Source organism: Anolis carolinensis, chromosome 4 (genome assembly GCF_035594765.1).
Source record: "Anolis carolinensis isolate JA03-04 chromosome 4, rAnoCar3.1.pri, whole genome shotgun sequence".
Taxonomy (NCBI): Eukaryota; Metazoa; Chordata; class Lepidosauria; order Squamata; family Dactyloidae; genus Anolis; species Anolis carolinensis.
The window spans coordinates 12,479,079-12,495,667 of record NC_085844.1 but is presented as its reverse complement, the minus strand read 5'-3'; the positions used below and the strand labels follow the sequence as shown (position 1 = coordinate 12,495,667).

Below are 16,589 nucleotides of genomic sequence, written 5' to 3'. Positions count from 1 at the left end.
TCAAGATCCGTAGAAAGGTCACATAAACGTGACTTGCTTTCAAACACAGCTGGACTTTTAATTTCATCATGCACAACTTGAATGTATCCAATTTATGCTGTACAAGACTATTAATGAAAATGCATGCATAAGGTTCATTCTCCCATTGGAAAAGGGTTTCAAGTGCCAGGTTCCTTTTTCCCCTTGAATTATTTTATTTATTTATTTATTTATTTATTTCCAGAATTTATACCCCGCCCTTCTCACCCGGGGGGACTCAGGGCGGCTTACACAGTTGGCAACATTCAATGCCAAGAACACAACAATAAAACAAAAACAGTACACACAATCAATTAAAACTATAAAAATACATCATTAAAATACATTATAAAAATTAAAACATATGTAAATTAGCTCCATTTGTCTAAAAACCTCATGCTTCAGCCTTCAATCAGACCATGTCGACGTTATCATATTACTCGTTAAAAGCTTGTGCACACAGCCATGTTTTCACAGCCTTTCTGAAACCCAGAAGAGTTGGGGCTTGTCGGATATTTGTGGGGAGGGTGTTCCACAGCCGGGGAGCCACCACCGAGAAGGCCCTGTCCCTCGTTCCCACCAGCCGCGCCTGCGAGGCAGGTGGGCCCGAGAGCAGGGCCTCTCCAGATGATCTACACAGAAATGTGCAAAACTAAAAATAAGTATTTTTAAGAATGTGCACAAAGACTTACTGGTTAGTGGGCAAACAAGCATGCCAAAAAGCCATAGTAGCCAAGATGACTCAACTGAAACTGTTGTACTCTGGACACATCATGAGGATGTGGTCGCGCCACAGCACCTCCTCACCAAAATTTTATGAACTATAAAGAGACTCCAAGCAATAAATATGATTTTTTTTCTCTATTCTTAAAACATTTTCCGTGGTTTCAAAGTTTTGAAATGTCGAAGCCGCTAGAGGCTCCTGAAGGACCTAGCAGCAGTTGTACCCTAAAACTCTATTAAATCTAACCCTTCAACATATGTATCAAATTGCTATTTTATGTGTAACTTGTATTACTTGTATACTGTGTCAATTCTAAATGTATCAAATATGTCTTGAGGACAGCTACCTCCCCATGCCTTCAGTTTGCATAATCCCTTGGGAAAAGAGATCTTGTCCAGGATCCCTCCAGTTATTTCCCAAGTCAGATAATATCAGGACCTTTGTGTGTGCCAGACAGATGATCCCCTTTGTCACCAAGATGAGCTCAGGATGTTTGTCCATTCAACTGAGACTGAGAGCTTGCCAATCCCTTGGAAGAGAAGGCGCAACAAACATGAATTCATGTGGAATTAATGTAGTGCGACACAACTTTAACTGCCATGGCTCAATGCCACAGAATCATGGGAGTTGTAGTTTTACAGGGTGCTAAGCCAAAGAGTACTGGTGCCTTACCAAACTACAAACCCCAGGATTTCTTAGCACTGAGCCTTGGCAATTAAAGAGGGGTCAAACCGCACTGATTCTACATTGTAAACCGGACCTGCATGACTTGTCAGTAGTTAAGGGGTCAAAAATAGATAGGTTAAGCTTTTTGGGACTACAAATTAGTTTTTAACCCCTCACTTTCCAAGTAAGGTATAATTCATGATTAATTAGGATTGTTGTCGTTGTGTGCATTCAAGTAATTTCAGACCTAGGTGATAGTATCACTGAGTTTTCTTGTCAAGATTTATTCAAAGGAGATTTGCCTTTGACTTCCTCTGAACCTGAAACAGCGTGACTTGCCTAAAGTTACCCAATAGGTTCAGAGCCACCATCTGAGATTGAAACCACTACACCACAGTTTCTGAATTCCTTCCCTATCTTTTTTCTACCTCCCTTTTTTTCTCCCTTTATTCCTTCCCTATTTCCTACCTCCCTTTCTTGTTTAAGACAATTGTTTACAATTTAAGTCTGGATACTGGATGTCAATAAGACACTTCACAAAAGCAAAATATCACAACAAATTTTGAAAGAGTAATTAGTTAATATGAAGTTTTTACAAGAATGGGGTGTGAGGATATGCAAGGTTTTATAGGTTAACACGGAAAAATATCGTTACAGTAGAGTCTCACTTATCCAAGCCTCGCTTATCCAAGCCTCTGGATAATCCAAGCCATTTTTGTAGTCAATGTTTTCAATATATCGTGATATTTTGGTGCTAAATTCGTAAATACAGTAATTACAACATAACATTACCGCGTATTGAACTACTTTTTCTGTCAAATTTGTTGTATAACATGATGTTTTGGTGCTTAATTTGTAAAATCATAACCTAATTTGATGTTTAATAGGCTTTTCCTTAATCCCTCCTTATTATCCAAGATATTCGCTTATCCAAGCTTCTGCCGGCCCGTTTAAGCTTGGATAAGTGAGACTCTGCTGTATGTATATTTTTGCTTGAAACCAAGGATCAGCACTGCTGGGCTTGGATTCTCTTCTCTCTGCTTGGCTTCTGATGTTTTAAGCTACTTTAACTGGAGACTTGAAGCCTTTTCTCTGCCTTACTCTCAAAATACCTTTAGTTATTCTTATTTCTTTTTCTCCTTTACTGCAAATGTTCTTCCTAGAAAATATTTTTCTTTTACATTTCCCTTTGAAATATTGTCTGGAGAATACTTTAAGCAACATTAAGAATTTCTTTCGCTGGAAGCAACTCAAAATCTTGAATTAACCATTGAGTTGAGGTATCTATTTTTCTCACAGCTGGAAACTTAAATTTCTTGTTAGCCTGGAATGAGTAAGAGTTCTTCCACACAGCTATATAGCCCAGAATATCAAGACAGATAATCTACAATATCTGCTTTAAACTGGGTTATCTGAGTCTACACTGCCATATAATCCAATTCAAAACAGATGTAGGAATTTATTCAGCTGTGTGGAGGGGACCTATTAGACAAATATGAGTTTTACTGTTGTTTACTAATAATTAATTACCTTGGGTTTTGTTTCTTATATAAACTTCACCACCACCTTTTGTTATTGTGTGCCATTGAGTCTTTTTCAACTTATGGCAACTGTAAGGAGAACCAATCAGATTTGTTCAGAAGAGGCTTGCGTTTGCCATCCTCTGAGGCTGAGAAAGAGTGATTTGCCTCCAGTCACCCAGCAAAAATTATCTAGTGATTCCAATATTCAGTTATCACATAAGGAACTAATCACATTGTTACTTATGTCCACAGAAAATTAAAGCATAGCAACAAAAACAGAAATAGATCTTATCTACGGGTTGCTGTAAGTTTTCCGGGCTGTATGACCATGTTCCAGAAGCATTCTCTCCTGACGTTTCGCCCACATCTATGGCAGGCATCCTCACAGGTTATGAGGTCTGTTGGAAACTAGGAAAGTGGGGTTATATATCCGTGGAATGTCCAGGGTGGGAAAAAGAACTCTTTTCTATATGAACCAAGTGTGAATGTTGCAATTGATGATCTTGATTAGTATATAATGGCCTTGCAGAATCAAAGCCTGGTGCTTTCTGCCTGAGGAAATCCTTTGCTGGGAGGTGTCAGCTGGCCCTGATTGTTTCATGCCTGAAATTCCCGTTTTCAGAGTGTTTTCAGTGTCTTAGGAAGCAGCCAGGCATTTAATCTGAAAGGCCATTAAATGCTAATCAAGGTGATCAACTGAAACATTCACACTTGCCTCAAACAGACAAGAGGTATTTCTCCCACCCTGGACATTATTTCAGATATATAAATCCCACTTGCCTAGTTTCCAACAGACCTCACAACCTCTGAGGATGCCTGCCACAGATGTGGGCAAAAAGTCAGGAGAGAATGCTTCTGGAACATGGTCATGCAGTCTGGAAGACTCACAACAACGCCAAAGTATACGACCCTGTGCTTTGCTTTTCCATTTTTGTAAAGCAGGCCTGGGCCAACTCGGGCCCTCCAGGTGTTTTGGACTGCAACTCCCACAATTCCTAACAGCCTCAGGCCCCTTCCTTTTACCCCTCAGCCGCTTAAGCGGCTGAGGGGTAAAAGGAAGGGGCCTGAGGCTGTTAGGAATTGTGGGAGTTGTTGGCCCAGGCCTGCTCTAGACGCCCTGACAGAAATAAACTGAGCTGTCAGGTAAAAGATCCCACTGCGCAGGCGCAACAATAGGGCCGCACTTCTTCTCCTCACCCTCAACGTTCACTGATGCTATTCACACCGCTTATCACAAAGAGTTCTGCATCAACACACCATTTCCGGCTGCCTTGTCCATCCCTAGCTACCATTTGCGGGGAAAGGCTACTTCTTGCGTTACATTTTCTCCCCTCAAGCTCCGCAATGGAACCCGAAGTGGCTGTTACTTCTGTTAAACCTGGAGCCTCTTAGGCTATATTTCACTTTCCTTTCACTAAAATCCCTCCGCCGCTTTATTTTGTCCCGCTGTCTTTTCCGAGTCGGCCTTTCTCTCTCTGTCTTTCTCTTACCTGTCGAAGGCCCCTCCATAACGGATAAAAGGCTCGGAAGCTCTGGGAAATAGAAGTGATTAAAAACTCGACTAAACTAGGCCAGCGGGTCAGGATTATGGCGAATCTGCTGCGTCCGACATGATAGCTGCGACTTCTTCGTGTGACGTCAAATGCGCGCGCGGGGACGAGACGGTGGGACGAGTATGAAGAGTGCGCACTCCCGCCCCTCTTCCCTCCCGAATACGCATGCGCAACGCTGGGCCACTAGAAAAGGAGTTGGGACAAAGCGAGAGGCGATTGGTTGAAGGGCTTTAGACTTCAGTTCCCAGAGTCGCTGCTTATTGGCCACGGCAGCTGAGACTTCTGGGAATTGAAGTTCTATTTTTGCCTTTGGCGTTGCTTCTGCACTAGGCATAGGCAAACTTCGGTCCTCTCTCCAGGTGTTTTGGACTTCAACTCCCACAATTTCGGCTGTTAGGAATTATGGGAGTTGAAGTCCAAAACACCTGGAGAGAGGACCGAAGTTTGCCCATGCCTGGTTAAGATAAAGATCCCATCCCGCAACTCAAGCATCTGTAAGTGCCAACATGATACTCAAGCATCTGTAAATGTCAACTGCAAATACTATATGTATGTGTGTGTATGTATATAGATTTGAAAGTTAATTCTCAATGTACTGTAGTCTCCTGTTTCTATCGATTTCACCATCCAGTTTTGAAAATAGCCTCTCCTTTGATAAGGCTTCTATAAGGACCCATTTCAGTATGTCGTTTATCAATCCAGAAATGCAGCTTAATGGTGTAACGTTACAGCTCCAAGGAAAATTCAGGGAACAAAATCAACCTCTGGACATGGCATTCAGGAGACCCTGATGGCACCGTGGGTTACACCGCTGAACTGCTGAATTTATTTATTTATTTGCGACATTTATATCCCGCCCTTCTCACCCCGAAGGGGACTCAGGGCGGTTTACAAGTATATATACATACAATATATTATATTATATGACTGTATTGCAATATTATTAGTAATATTGCATGTAATAATAAATATACAATTAAATAAATATACAGTTTCCTGACTGAAAGGTCAGCAGTTCGAATCCGGGGAGCGGAGTGAGCTCCTGCTGTCAGCTCCAACTTCTGCCAAACTAGCAATTCGAAAACATGTAAATGTGAGTAGATCAATAGGTACCGCTCCGGCGGGAAGGTAACGGCGCTCCATGCAGTCATGTTGGCTCTTCAGCTTAGAAATGGAGATGAGCACCACCAACCCCCAGAGTCAGACACGACTAGATTTAATGTCAGGGGAAAACCTTTACCTACATGTTATTCATTGACCTTGCAATGGTGTTTGACACACTGAATCGCAGTGCTCTCTGGACTCTCCTCCAAAAAATCATGCCCTGAAAAATTTGTGAACATTTTATTTATTTAAAACATTTATATTCCGCCCTTCTCACCCCCAAAGGGGACTTAGAGTAGAGAACAGATATATATGGGAAACATTCGATGCCAGAACATAAAGGAAGCCATAAATATACATAAACACTAAAATCAGTTATCTTCACATTAAAATCATAATTTAAAAACGTCACAAGTCAACTACACCGTATCCGGTCAGCAGGGTGAAATTTCCTATTGCTGCCATTATTGCATGTAAGAACCCACCAAGACACCAAAGATGGAAGACAATCCTCCTCGAACTACGAGGGATCGCCTAAGTAAATAAGTACTGCCCCAAAGGCTTGGTCCCAGAGCCAGGTCTTTACTATCTTCCTGAAGGACAGGAGGGAGGGGGCTGATCTAATCTCACCTGGGAGGGAGTTCCATAGCCAAGGGGTAATCACTGAGAAGGCCCTGTCTGTCGTCCCCATCAATCACGCCTGTGACAGTGGCGGGACCAAGAGCAGGGCCTCTCCGGAAGATCTTCTGTGGTTTCTGAGGCTCCTCCACGATGACATGATTGGACAGCAGTGACTCCCAAAGTGGCCCATTTAAGGTGGAATCAGATGTCAAACAGGGATGTGTTATTGCCCCATCCTTATTTTTCATCTTCATCACTATGATACTTCATCTTGTTGATGGAAAGCTTCCCACCAAAGTGGAAATCATCTATCAGACAGATGGCAAGCTATTTAACCTTAGCAGACTGAAAGCCAAAACCAAGGTCACAACATCTGTTATAGAACTCCAATATAATGATGGTAATGTAGTCTGTGCACATGCAGGAGAAATAAACGCCACTCTAAACAGCAGAAGCATACGAGAAGCTCTCATTGAACATCAAGAAAATCAAAGTGCTCTTCCAGCAGGCACCAGCCAATCCCTCTGCAATGCAAGAAATACAGCTTTATGGTGTAATACTAGAAAATGTTGACCATTTCAGGCACCTTAGCAGCCACCTCTCCACAAAAGCTGACATTTATGCCAAAACACAACACTGTTTTAGCTCTGCGAATGAAGCATTTTTCCAAATAAAGCAAAGAGTGTTTGAGGTTTGGGACATTCGTAGGGAAGACCAAGATGCTTGTTTATATTCTGTTCTTCCAATAACTGCAAAATATGGACCATCTACAAATGTTATTCTGGACTTCAGGAAATATTCCATCAGTGTGCAGCCAAAAAAAAAAGCTGCAAATCTCTTCGGAAAACAGGTGTACAAATGTCAGCATGCTGGAAGAAGCAGACGACCAGCATTGAAGCAATGATCCTTTGCCATCAACTTCGCTGTACTGGACACGTTGTCTGAATGTCCGATCACCATTTCCCAAAGCAGTTACTATACTCTCAGCTCAAGAACAGAAAACAGAATGTTGGTGGACAGAAAAACAAATTTAACGATGTGTTTAAAGCCAACCTTAAAAACTGTGGCATAGACACTAAGAACTGGGAAGCCCTGGCCTTTGAGCGCTCTAACTGGAGGTCAGCTGTTACCAACAGTGCTGTGGAATCTGAAGAGGCATGAATGGAGGGCAAAAGGGAGAAACACATCAAGAGGAAGATGCATCAAGCCAACCCTTGTTGGGACTGCCTTCCATCTGGAAACCGATGTCCTCACTGCTTAAGGACATGCAGGTCAAGAATAGGTTTCTACAGTCATCTATGGACCCACCACCAAGGCTCTACCACAGGGGTTTACCTATATTAATGTTAATATAGTGATTATATATCATGACACTTGAGCATCCACTGAAGAGACCAAAGGCTCATTGTAGTTTTTATTCTTTAACACTTTGCTTTAAATAATTATTTTACTGTTTAATTTATATCCCACCTTTCTGAATTCAATTGTGACGATATGTGATATAAAAGTTTTTAAAAGTGTGAAATAAACAAATATTAAAAGTCCAATATATACATGAGATACAAATCCAGTACATTCCATTAAAATACCCTTTGCCAGCTCCAATTCCAGAGTTGACTAGGACATGCAGCAATTGATTCAAATTGCGGAGAAAAAGATTCCACCTAAACTTTAGAAAAAATCTACTGAAGTCTGGCAGTGGGATACGCTGCCTTGGAGTGTGGTGGAGTCTCCTTCTCTGGAGATGGCTGGCCATCTGTTGGGGTGCTTTGATTGTATTTTCCTGCATGATAGAGTGATGTTGGACTAGATGGTGGTCTCTTCCAACTCTATCTAGGATTCTATTATGTTGTTCCTTCTCTTCCTCATTTTTGTAGACCAGAAAAGGGATGACATTTAGTCCCCGATGCAGATCTTTACCAAAAACAGACCATGAACCCTATATATTCTTCTGCCAAGACTGACCAGTTTGAAAAACACAATAATGAATAAGCTGGAAAATGTGAAGGCATAGGGAGATATCTGGGTCAGAGACACAATTATAAAGACATTTTAATCATCACCAAACTATTACCAGCTGTGAAGATTAGTTCACAGAAATCCCTTTGAATCGGAGCAGGACTTTTATTGATCCCCATCCAAACACATAGTAAAATGAAAGCTCCAAGCTTTTGTATTTTCAGTATTAAGGGGAAACTGGGAAGCTTGTCATATGGGTTGTTACTGTCAAAGAATACAGGCTTCAAACCTTAGAACAAAGACCATTAAGATAAAGAAACGAAATAAGCAAGGATTAGCTGATGCTTTAAGGAAGCTCTTGATTTAAAAACAGCTGGGCATGAAGGGCAAGCAGAGGAGGCAAGAGGAAATAGCTTTTTCTACTCGGGTCCACAAAGCCAAGAAGGGAAACAATTCCTCTTTGCTCATCCTCTTCTTTTGGCAGTCTGTCTTCCAGCCTTCTCCCTTCTTGCCTTCTGTTTCTCTCTGGAATCTGTGTCCTCTCAACATTTTCCGTTTGGGCTTAGGGTATTTTCCTTCTTCTACTTCCCTTGCCTGTTTGAAACCTGATTTATTTCAGCTTCTCTCCCAAAATCATAATCCAAAGGAACTGGGTTTCTATTTTTCCCATTAAGTTTGTTTAGCTTTATTATTTGAAACCAAGAACAGTATCAATTATTCTATAGGAAAACATTTTCCTCCATAGGTTTTTTCTCCCTCTAAGAATAAAATAAACTTGCCTGTTTAAGTCAAACTGCAAACAGCTTCTGAGTAAATATTGACTATTTAGGCCCGGGCTGTGGCGCAGACTGGAGAGCAAGCCAGCTGCAACCAGCTGCAATGAATCACTCTGACCAGATCATGAGTTCGAGGCCCGCTCGGAGCCTGTGTTTGTCTTGTCTTTGTTCTATGTTAAAAGGCATTGAATATTTGCCTATATGTGTAATGTGATCCGCCCTGAGTCCCCTTCAGGGTGAGAAGGGCGGAATATAAATGCTACAAATAAATAAATAAATAAATATTTACTACCATATTTACTAGAGTCAAATGCTTACCTTTATAGTACTTAACCAGCAATCATGGTGCTCTTGACTTTTCCAAATCACCTTCAAGGGCAGCCCCCCACAAGGTGCATTGCAGTCATGGAAGTGGGAAGTTACTAGCGTATGAACTACTGTGGCTACTAGGGTTGTGCATGGATCAATTTTTCAAAATGGGCTCCAGCTGTTTTGACCCTTTCAGCCAGCCGTAATGACACAGGCTCCATTTTCTTGGCCGCAACAGACCACGTGGCTGCCAAAAATGGCTGCTTTCTGTTTCTTTCGGCTACACATGGAGCACGGAGAGGCAGCGGTGCTATGAGCCCTGCCTGTTGAGCCAGTCAGAACAGAAGAAAGTCATAATGTGTCTTTTAGCCAAGTTAGGCTTCCGTTTTTCTGTTGCAAGCTGGCTTCTGAAACAAATAGATCAGTGATCTAAATTCTCAGTGCCGCTCGCAGCTCTGCATTGCTTGGCTTGCTTTTTGACTCAAATAGCAATAAATTAAATAAGCATTTTACTTTCTACACATTTAAGAAACTGCCACTGATGGTGCCCTCCACATGAAGCAAGCTTCAAATGTGGGGTACAGGACATATCTTACTACAGTAGAGTCTCACTTATCCAACATTCGCTTATCCAACATTCTGGATTATCCAATGCATTTTTGTAGTCAATGTTTTCAATACGTCGTAATATTTTGGTGCTAAATTTGTAAATACAATAATTACTACGTAGCATTACTGCATATTGAACTACTTTTTTGTCAAATATGTTGTGTAACATGATGTTTTGGTGCTTAATTTGTAAAATCATAACCTAATTTGATGTTTAATAGGCTTCTCCTTAATCCCTCCTTATTATCCAACATATTCACTTATCCAACGTTCTGCCAGCCAGTTTACCTTGGATAAGTGAGACTCTACTGTATTTCTAAAGCTGCCAAAAGATGAGGTAATTTATATCTTTTTTTAAGAATGGCTCTTCAGTGTTGTGGCTCCCATTGGAATAAGTGTTTAAAAAGAGTTGAAAGGGTGTTGAGGGTAAACGATCCCAGAAAGGGTAATTTCTTAAGTCTGATGTCTTTACTCCAAGCCTTATTGAAGGATATAAGGAGAAAGGATCCCAGAAAGGATGGGAAGCTTCTCATCATTCCATAAGGAAAGATGTGTTGAACCGTCTTAAAGAGGCTTCCACCCATATGATGAGAGAGAACCCAGGATGATGTGGGCTGCCTCTGGCAACATGAAACCCAGGTTAAGGAAAGATGGAAGAGTGGAGGGAGACATAGCCAAGTCTCCCTTATAACCTGAACCCAGTCAGCTTGAGACTTGAAGCAGCTTAGGAAAGAAGAGGGTGTGAAGGAGAAATAGCTGGGTCTCCCTTTTAAAACCCTGAACCCAGCCGGCTTACTGAGGCTTAGGCTTCCCATTGTTTGATGAGGGGGGTGAAGGGGAAGCCTGGATGATCCAAGGAGAAAGGATCCCAGAAAGGATGGTTTCTTAAGTCTGATGCCCTAAAAATGATGGAAAGAGGAGCTCATAAGTTCCCCACTGCTGCCAATGGGCCAGATCTTCTGGTTGCTGGATTGAAAAACAGATCCCCCCCCCCCCCCCCAACCAAATTCGGGAGGCTCCAAAAAAACAGATCTGGGGGTCCATCAAAATCTGGACACCAAAAACAGAACAGAGTTTAACCTAATTGCATTTCCCTAGTGGCTACATTGTCCATGTTTAGGAAAGTCCAAAGCTGGCATTCAGTCTGAACTAGTGCAAAACATTCAGGGCCATGGAGTCCACTTGAACCTGCAGTGAGATGGATTTTAGAGTGCATTCAGACTATGCATCTGCTCCTAAGTAAATTTACACAGCTTTACACTTTATGTCTCATTAATAACAAGCTGTGACTAACCTCTTCTGGCAGTGGTGAGGGAGTAAGCCATAATGGACTATGGGTTGAAATATGGTGTATGTATATTAATATCCAATCTGGTTTTTTAATGAACCCGATTCCAAACATTCATGCTGGTTGTATAAACATGAGTTACTTCAACTATAGTTTCTCATTATCTGCTCCATTAGAGGAGGGCCAACCATCTGTAACTATACCAATTCTTGGAAGAAAAACAATTTTCCTCCATCTAAATCATGAGTCATTAGACACTGAGGTACACTTCAGTCTCCGCAGAGTTTTAAGAAGTTTCGTGCCAAATGATCTAGGGCTTAGGCTGCATTCCTACAACCACTTATCTGCCAGTGTTGTTTGGAAACTTGTGATATCTTTAAAAGGCTCCCAGTCTTTGAATTTCTCTTTCCTTGGGGAGGCTAGTATGATTCCCTGTTTGCTATTTGTTTCCCTCAAGCAAGTGAAAAATTTTCCAACTGAATTTTAGGAACCTACTTCAAGACCTTTATATAGCACACTATTCCACTCATTTTTATATTTTGCCTTTTTTATTTTACTTTTTAGATTTTTTGTTTTAGATTACTTAACTCTATGAACAGTCTTAACTGCATTCTAACACTTTTTGGTATGTGCTATAATTTTTAAAAAGCTATCCCGAGTTCCAGCTTAGAGAAAGTAGGATATAAATGAATCAATAGCAATACAGTAAACTCTCTCAATCAACCAGATTTCTCAAGCGACTAGCATTAATTTTTTCGAATTATAAATAAAATAAAACAATGTTACTGGAAATTGAAATTTAAGCTAAGCTTGTCTTTAATTTGCTTTTAATTGCTATATTTCAATATTAATTTTAATAGTAACTCTCAAGCAATCTGAGGATATGTTCATCTGACATCTACCAATCCTCACAGGTACCGGTTAATTGAGAGTCTTACTGCAGTGGTAATTATTATGAACAGTTTCAGGAAAGTGCAATGAGAATCCAATGGCAGCAATGAAGGTTCTTCAGCACAGCTGTGAATCCTACATCATGTTCTCAGCTCCAAGGAGGCATCAGCCAACTCACAATTTTCTCAGTTTAAAAAATTGTCTCCTCTGTTCATCCCAGAGCTGAGCTGTTTTCTTTTCCAAAGGAAAGATTCTGATTGCAGGCCATCAAGAAAAACACACCTCCGGTGATTAAGGTCATTAAGGTTTCTTCATTAGAGTCTGGGTGACCTACTGAGGAATTAATAGCAAGTCCTTTCTGATCTGCTAACAAGGCATAAACCGAACACTGGATGTAAGACCACAGAGGAGTAGTGCCCTAGAATTACATTAAACACAATGTGACTGTAAGGGAAGACAAACTGCGGCATCATCAGTCTGTTATGTGCCAGGATCTGCTTTAGAAATAAACAGTATCATAGCTCTGTACAGTCTCATCTTTCCTGATGAGAGTGTAATCTTCAAAATCAGATATTAGTGCACATTGCCTTAAGGCGACATGCAAGTACACTTTCTTGGTAATTCACATTGTTTGCTCATATTAAAGGTATAATGCATTTGAAGTACAATATTTATATATTTTAAAATAGATGCAAATGCATTGCTAAAGAAAGCGTGAACAAATCTGATAATGTAGCAACAGTACAAACACCAATCACATTTGCATATTCAGATTTCAACAGATTGTACAATGTATTCTCCTGCTGGGTATCACAGGATGCTATCTTACCAAGGGCTATAAAACAGCTGGAGTCATGTTGTACATTTAAAAGCAGGCTAAAAAGTTCAGGAACATAATTAAGACTTCTGTGAGGTTTGTTGTATTTTCTTTTATTTTTTAAAGCCCACTTTTATCCAGCTTTTCTTTTAACACACTCAGGACGGCATATGTAGTTTTTCCTTTTCACCTTGCATTACAATCCTATGAAGTGGCCTTGATTTGAAAGATAGTGACTAATCCAGCATCACAGAGGGAATTTCAACCCATCTTTGAAACCACATTTCATACAACTACGCCAAAACATGTGTTCAATGTTCAACCCAACCAAGACACCAAATGTGCAACTAAAATACACAATACACATTCACATGCAATGCACTCTTGGACAAATCCTTTTCAAAAAAACCCCAAAAACTGAAGACACTTCTTCTTTATCTGACAAAAACTCCAAAGAGCTCCCTAGAAGAATTTACACATGCATTAAGATACCAAGAGGATTCCATACACAAAAACAGCTTAAAAACTAAACACAAAGGGCTAGAACCAATTGTTAATCCCAAATAAAGTAAACCCATTGAACCAATGAGAATTGCATAAGTGTTGATTTCTATAACCAGTTAATTCAGTCAGTTTACTATAGTTGGATTTAGCCGAAATATTTTATGGGATACAACTGGCCTTTGCATCTCCTATCATAATAGGCACACCAGAACAGGTACGGTAGCCTTACACTGCTTGGATCTTTTGCTGCATCAGAGTACCGAAGGCTGCAAAGTGCTACTTCGGCCAGCTTGCCAAGGTCATCCAGCCAAGACAGCCAGCATAGAAAGCAATGCCAAGTATGTGGCATATCATGTGGTTTCGTTAGTAGTTGGCAAGAATAAATAAAGTTGTTCATCACTGCACCACAAGCATGAGAAAGAATGACTATCCCATTGGACTGTGACCTGTTGGAGCTTTTTACTCCTCCTCCTCAAGGGTTTTATGTCAAAAAGTGGCTAAACTAGTTCTGTAAGTTTATAAACCTTCTGGGGAGTCATGGTTTGCAGCTGGAAGGTATCCTAAATCACACTGCTTGCATTTGTATTTTACAGAAGCCTCAAATATAAAGAAATATTTATGACATTAGTTTTGTCAGATTAAAAAGACTGCCTACAAATATACCTCTCATCCATGTACAACCTTTGATTATATATTGTAGATATCCTAGGATTTGTAATTTTGTGAAGTATTTAGAATTCTTCTAAAAAGCTTTAAGCTTTTTTTCAAATTCCAAATCCTGCGTTTCAGAGAATTCAGTCCAAACAAAACATACAACACCTGTATAATGTGAAAGAGGCCTTAGGAAGAACCAACTTCTTAAACATAAAAATTCAAGTATGTCCCATTTCCCGGGGGTTTGGAATCCATAAAACACTGCAGAAAAGCATTTTTTCTGGGTCAATTTCAGTTTACTAATTAATTCTTCCTGCTCGGTCATTTCTTCCTCTTTAGAAGCTTATCCTGTTCCATAATTTCTTCCTCTTGGGAAACCTATCCTGTCCTCTTCTCTTAGCTTGCACTGCCCATGAAACTTTAATGGAAAGACTCATGTTACTTGTGGGTTTGTTGTTGTTGTTGTTGCTGTTGAGATTAAATTACTTCTAGGGATGTGCACAGCTCATTGCTTCAGTTTATTTGGCTTTGGACAAGCTCTACTACTTTTTTAAGAGTCAACTTGTCAACAGGGGACAAGTTGTTTGGACAGATGAACAATCCATCCAACCAATAGAAGGGCATTATTGAGTATCTCTCAGGGATAGCGGGACATGCAATGGTGATCTAAGCTGCTTCTTTTAAAAAACTCATTTCCTTTTGGCACTATAGAAGGAGCTCTGTCCTAGTATTTTAGCTGGAATTAGGAATGGGAAGGGAAACAGCAGGTTTCTACAACTTCAACAGGGCATAAACACTGCAGATGCATAATATTGTATGATTCTACTTTGTCTCATGCACATAACACAGCCAGATATCCTTCTGAGTGCAAAAACTGCCTGGGAAGGGCCATGTCAATAAGCATACAGCACAAGCTCCTTAAGCATATAAGAGCATTAAATAGCTCTTCTGTTGTTTGACGCAATGTGGCAGGTTTGGGGACATCACCAAAATACAAATAAAATAAATGTAAAATGTCAGAAACCGGATATCAGTTGTATATTGTCTTTCAGCATTCTTCCCCAGCTCTGGTCCTTCCATATTTTATCAGATTACCACTGAGATAGAAATTGATTTAATGGGCATTGCCACTGCTTAATGTACAGAAGATACTTAATAGTGTGAAGGCACAAAGTATTTTTGATGTGGCTTGAAAGCAGTTGGAAGGCACTATAAGGTGAGATGTAGCCACTACTGTCTATAATTCTCATTTAACTCTCAAGCAGTTTGCCCCCACAGCAGTCTATTAACATGAGTTGCTTGCTGATTTTTGACAGAACCTCGCATTTAAGGAAAATGTTCCTTAAAAGGGCTAGTGTTAGCAACTGCAATATATTACAATGGCAAAAAGCATTTTGAATGTGTTAACTACTCATAACATTCTCAAAATGTTTTATACAACTCTGACCTTCAATAAAAGCTGCAGTTTGGCTTCTTTTCTTTCTTGTCTGAGAATTCTCTAGAATATAGGATCTCTATTTTCCCCCTCTTTCAGGAGAATGCATAGCCATTAAAGACATATGAGTAAGAACTTGAAGCTTTCACCCCGAAAGCTCCAAAGACGTTTTAAGTACATTGAAATCATTTATTCAACCTGTGTTCAATGTTGTGTTCAAGACTAAATTTCACAGTTGCTCTGAACTACTGACTCATAGTGAACTCCTTAGAATTAAGATTTACTCAAACGTAAGAAAAAGAAATTTGAAAAATAGATTTTCAGTAAGAATCTTTAAGTAAACCACTGATGCAAGAAGCTGCTAGAGCAAATATTCATACAAGGTTTTATTTGATTTTAAAATTGAAGTCAAAGTATGCCAGAGATACAACTTGCACAGGTAAATGTAGGAAGTTACATTTATCTGAATGGGACAGAATCAAAGCAGTTGACTGGCCTTTGCCCCACACAAAATGAGTTATTCTGGAAGGCCGCCTGTCCAAATCAGTTGAAGTAAACATTCATCTCCCAGCCATTTCATGTGATACAGCTGAGTGTAGGATGTTTACATGAACTAAAAATCAGTAGTAACAATACTAACACACCATGGGCGCACTCTAAAAAGTGTCCATACCAGTAGACTTAATACAATAATGGGAATCAACATAAATTTTCACCCTTTTATTTTAGCTACCTAAGCCAGGATCTTCCAGTTAATAAGGAATTTAAAATATACAGCAACTTAGATAGTACACTTGTAAATTAGTTCTTGATTCATTTTCAATTAATGCTTTGCTACATATTTAATGTTTGAAAAACACCCAAGATTAGCAATCAAACAGAATGAAAACTGCCCATAACATAGCAACAAAATAAAACAGTGGGTTGGGTGTAGATTTAGGCCCTTTCTGCACTGTTGTATAATCCAGATTATCAAAGCAGATAATCCACATTATCCATTTTGAACTGGATTATATAAGTCTGCACTGCACTGTTGATTGAACAGTGTTGTGGCAGCTATCTTAGCAGAGATTTACTCAAAGGATGACCAAGACTGAATCCAAATCAGTTTACAAAACAATTCAAATAATCTTCCTGG

General features: G+C 40.0%; 1 protein-coding gene and 1 non-coding gene across 6 annotated transcripts in view; both read right to left on the bottom strand.

Moving 5' to 3' along the window:
* The window catches only part of zfat (zinc finger and AT-hook domain containing), a 156,931-nt gene that overhangs the window by 116,975 nt on the left and 23,367 nt on the right, over window positions 1-16,589 (bottom strand). For 3 of the 5 annotated variants that reach the window (XM_008108189.3, XM_003219389.4, XM_008108187.3), the window contains exon 1: window positions 4,422-4,640. The exons of 1 other annotated variant lie outside the window; for it this stretch is intronic. Coding sequence is in view for 2 of the 4 variants with exons in the window: in XM_003219389.4 (XP_003219437.1) it covers window positions 4,422-4,440 (19 nt within the window). In the remaining 2 variants the exon portion in view is untranslated. Of the gene's footprint in view, window positions 1-2,938; window positions 3,043-4,421; window positions 4,641-16,589 lie in introns of those variants that run through there. One more of the 5 variants, XM_062980006.1, reaches the window with a different exon arrangement.
* Window positions 15,990-16,077, bottom strand: mir30b (microRNA mir-30b). Its single transcript, NR_129952.1, has one exon. It is a non-coding gene; the product is annotated as a microRNA mir-30b (primary transcript).